At 60.2% G+C, this 3,829-nt stretch overlaps 1 protein-coding gene across 1 annotated transcript in view; it reads right to left on the bottom strand.

The window, feature by feature from the left end:
- LOC115284287 (granulocyte-macrophage colony-stimulating factor receptor subunit alpha-like) overlaps positions 1–2,318 on the bottom strand; it is a 20,498-nt gene extending 18,180 nt beyond the window's left edge. Inside the window, exons 1-3 of the mRNA XM_029930977.1 lie at positions 1,161–2,318; positions 538–593; positions 172–413 (exon numbers count right to left, since the gene is read on the bottom strand). Of these exons, the coding sequence (XP_029786837.1) occupies positions 172–413; positions 538–559 (264 nt within the window). The 5' untranslated portion in view covers positions 560–593; positions 1,161–2,318. The remainder of the gene's footprint in view (positions 1–171; positions 414–537; positions 594–1,160) is intronic.
- Positions 2,319–3,829: the final 1,511 nt, after the last annotated feature.

The following is a 3,829-nucleotide window of genomic DNA, read 5'->3' as shown; positions in this document are numbered from 1 at the left end:
GCCTCAGCCCTGCCTGGACCTCAGACTCCCAGCCTCAGCCCTGCCTGGACCTCAGACTCCCAGCCTCAGCCCTGCCTGGACCTCAGACCCCTGTCCCCAGGACAGAAAGGAACAAATGTCTGCCGTGGACCCCGCCCCGTGGGGGGTGAGGGGGTCCGGGCAGGAACTCACGTCCGGTGAAAGGCCTCGGGTCTGAGCAGGCTCCTGGAGTCTGTCCGTGTCCCCTCTCCTGGCTTCACCCCCCGACGTGCACTCACATCCCGCTTCTACACGCGTCTTAAAGGGACCCGTTTCTCTTCCACCCACGTACCCGTGACCCCCCGCCCCCCAAGGAGGCGTTCCTCCTGCGTCTCTCGCATCTTCTAGCTGTTTGCAGTCGTGTCTGCGTTGGGTCCCGGGCAGGGTCGTGGGGTCTGGGGAGGGGGAGACGGTCTATGGTCCCCCCCCCCCCCGCCGTCAGCCCAGCCCCCAACCTGCTCTCCCACATCCCTGCCCCCACCCTCCTCCCTCCCGTGAGACTTTGAGGCGAAACCTCACATCCTATTTCCATGGCAAACATCCAGTGTCAGTAGGTGAAATAACTTGAGGGTAAACTTTAAAAAGAAGAAGAAATAAAAGAGAAAAAAGAGAACCACAGGTCAGGCTGGCCCCCCAAGTCAGCCCAGGGTTTTTCCCGCCCTGAAAGTACGGATTTGTCATGAAAGCGGTCCGTGTAAGCACCCACGTTTGGTTGGGTCTGTTCTGTTTCCTGATTTCTCCAAGGAGGCGTCTCCACACCACCCGCCACTGATAACACCAGGCCCACTCTTGGCCAAAGGGCCCAACTTCCGCGCTGGGGACCTGGGGGTGCCTCAGCCACCAGCCACCCCATCTGTCCCTTAGTTCAGAGCCTACAGCTCCCCAGTAGGACGATCCCCGAGGTCCGTGGCGACTTGGGGACAATCCGAGGGGTCGCCCGTGGCTGGCGCTTGTGAGTCACAGCCTCGCCTTGCTCGGGACGGAGCTACGTGATCTGAGGGCTGTGATTCCCGGGTGTCTGTGTGTCCCCCCCGGGCAGCCCGTGTCCCCACCTGAAGCATGGAGGACCGACACCCCGGGGAGAGCAGCCCCGCCCCCAGGATGGAGGCCCCGCCCCCATGATGGAAGCCACGCCCACTCACCGTGTGGCAGGCAGGTGTCTACTCCCCCGGGAGGCGCCCTCTGGCCCGGGGCAGGTGGGGAAGCAGACGAGCCTGGTGCAGGGCCTGACTGCACCGAGACCCTCCCGGGGACCCGTTATCTGCCGTCTGCCCTTTATCTGCAGGGACAGGAAGCCGTGCAGAATGGCGGCGTCTGGGTCCCCACGGAGCCGGCCCTTCGCCGCTTATCAGAGACCCGAGGTTCCTGTTTCTGCAGCTCCGCGTCTCTGGCCACTTGCCCAGCGCCGTCCGTCGGGGGAGCTCATGGTTCCTGGGCTGGGCGTCCTTTCTAGAACCTTCCATGGCCCCCAGGGCGGCTCCGCTCCATGCACTGGGAGGCAGCCCCTTCCAAGGACTCTGGTGCCCATGGACGCTGGGCCATCCTGCTGACGGCTCACACGGCTTCCCGTCTGCCTCCTAGGCTCATGCAAAACCACGTTATCCTGTGGTGTAGACGACCCAGACCCCCATGCATGGCTGTAACTATAGGTCAGGGGACGTGCGGGCTCTGGAAACGGCCCGGCTCTGGGACACCTGGGGTAGACTTAGGTTTTCCACTGGGCGCCTCAGCTCCTCCCCTGCCCGTGTGCACTGCTTAGGTTCCTGCTGTTTACTTCCAAACGCAGGGCTGAGCGGCAGTTTCTGGAGAATCCGAGGATGGACAGGGTGGTGTTTCTGTGACTTCTCATGAGTGTGGACTCCATATGGCGCCCTCCGGGGGCACTCGGGATGGAAGACCCCACGGGGACGGCCACAGAGCCGCGCGGGCAGCCGGGAGCCACATGAGGCTCCCGACTCAGCTCGTGCACTGACCGGCCCGGAAACGCCGCCGTGTGTGGTGCAGACCGAGGCACCGGCGATGGAGGAGACAAGGAAGAGCACGTCCTTGTGATCATGAGCTGACATCCTGGCCAACGGTGGCAGCAAGGAGGAACGGGGGCTGCGCGTGGACGCTCTGACAAGGTCTGACCCGGCGGCAAACACGCGGATGAGTGACGGGGCTGTGGAAGGTTGGGGCACACGGAGCGCTTCTGCTTTCTGCACAACCAGAAGGTTCTAGAACAATGAAGAGATCGTGATCTGGAGGTTCACAAGTTCGAGCCCCGCATTGGGCTCCGTGAATACGGCTCAGAGTCTGGAGCTGCTTCTGATTCTGTGTCTCCCTCTCTCTCTGCCCCTCCCCTGCTTGCGCTCTGCCTCTGTCTCTAAAAATAAATAAACATTAAAAAAACCTTTTTAAAAATTTATGTCACCTTTGGTCCTGGATACATATTACAGAGTTTGAAAAGATTATTATAATAGCTTAAACGGGCAACACTGTTTCCACACCTCACACCCTTGCCAAAGCGCAGGGATGTTTGGGAGCACTTTGGTGCCGGCCCTGGGACGCCCCGCCCCCGGGGCTCACGAAGACTTGACCCCTCCGCGCGTTGAGAAGGGCTTGGGGGATGGGCGGGCGGGGGCCCTGGAGCCTGGGACTCGCTCTGTGGTATAACACGCTTTGCGCTAACCCCCGGTCCCCGAGTTTGCAGGTGGGACAGCCGGGCCGTCCTGGGCGTAACGATGGGAGTCTGGAACCTTCCACCACCGGACTCCACAGAGAGAGAGACAGAGAGAGACAGGTGTCTCAATGCACCTTCAATGTGACCATATTTGTTTCAAGGTTCATCCGCTAGTAGATTTGTTACAACTGTCGAGCTGATGTGGATACAATGTTTCTTTTTCTTTCATTTTTAAACAATGTTTTCTTATTTGTTTTTGAGAGACAAAGAGACAGTGAGCGGGGGAGGGGCTGAGAGAGAGGGAGACCCAGAATCGGAAGCAGCTCCAGGATCCGAGCTGTCAGCACAGAGCCCGATGTGGGGCTCAAATCCGTGAACTGTGCCATCGTGACCTGAGCCGAGCTTGGATGCTTAACCCTCTGAGTCACCCAGGCGCCCCTATTGCTACAATGATTCTAACTGTAGGCTGCAGACCTTCCAGAACGTTCTAGACTGCAGAGCACTGGACACAAATGCAGGGCGCCAGACCCCCTCAGTGACACCTCGCATACAAATGTTTCCATGTCCACACACACTGACCTTTAAAGCAACAGGTCCAGCTTTCAGAATTTTTTCTGAAGTCCCAGCCTATGGATCTGCAGGGACAGGACTCCCCATCCCCCATCTTGGCGTCTATGAGAACTCTCAACACCGTGTGAAAATTACACTTTCAGTGACAGAGGCAGAGACGGGAGGGACGCGGCCACAACCCAGGGACGCCTGGAGCCCCAGAAGCTGGAAGAGGCAGGAAGGACCCTCCCCTGGAGCCTCTGGAGGGAGCACAGCCCTGTCCTGCCTGGATCTCAGTGTCCCTGCCTGGGTCTCGGGGGTCCTGCCTGGATCTCAGGGGTCTTGCTTGGATCTCAGTGGGCCTGTCTGGATCTCAGGGGTCCTGCCTGGATCTCAGGGGTCCTGCCTGGATCTCAGGGGTCCTGCCTGGATCTCAGGGGTCCTGCCCATCCTGGATCTCAGTGGCCCTGCCTGGATCTCAGGGGCCCTGTCTGGATCTCAGGGGCCCTGCCTGGATCTCAGGGGTCCTGCCTGGATCTCAAGGGTCCTGCCTGGGTCTCAGGGGTCCTGCCTGGATCTCAGGGGCCCTGCCCTGCCTGG

This window comes from Suricata suricatta, chromosome X, assembly GCF_006229205.1.
Source record: "Suricata suricatta isolate VVHF042 chromosome X, meerkat_22Aug2017_6uvM2_HiC, whole genome shotgun sequence".
NCBI classification, from domain to species: Eukaryota; Metazoa; Chordata; class Mammalia; order Carnivora; family Herpestidae; genus Suricata; species Suricata suricatta.
This window is presented reverse-complemented; position numbering and strand designations above follow the sequence as displayed.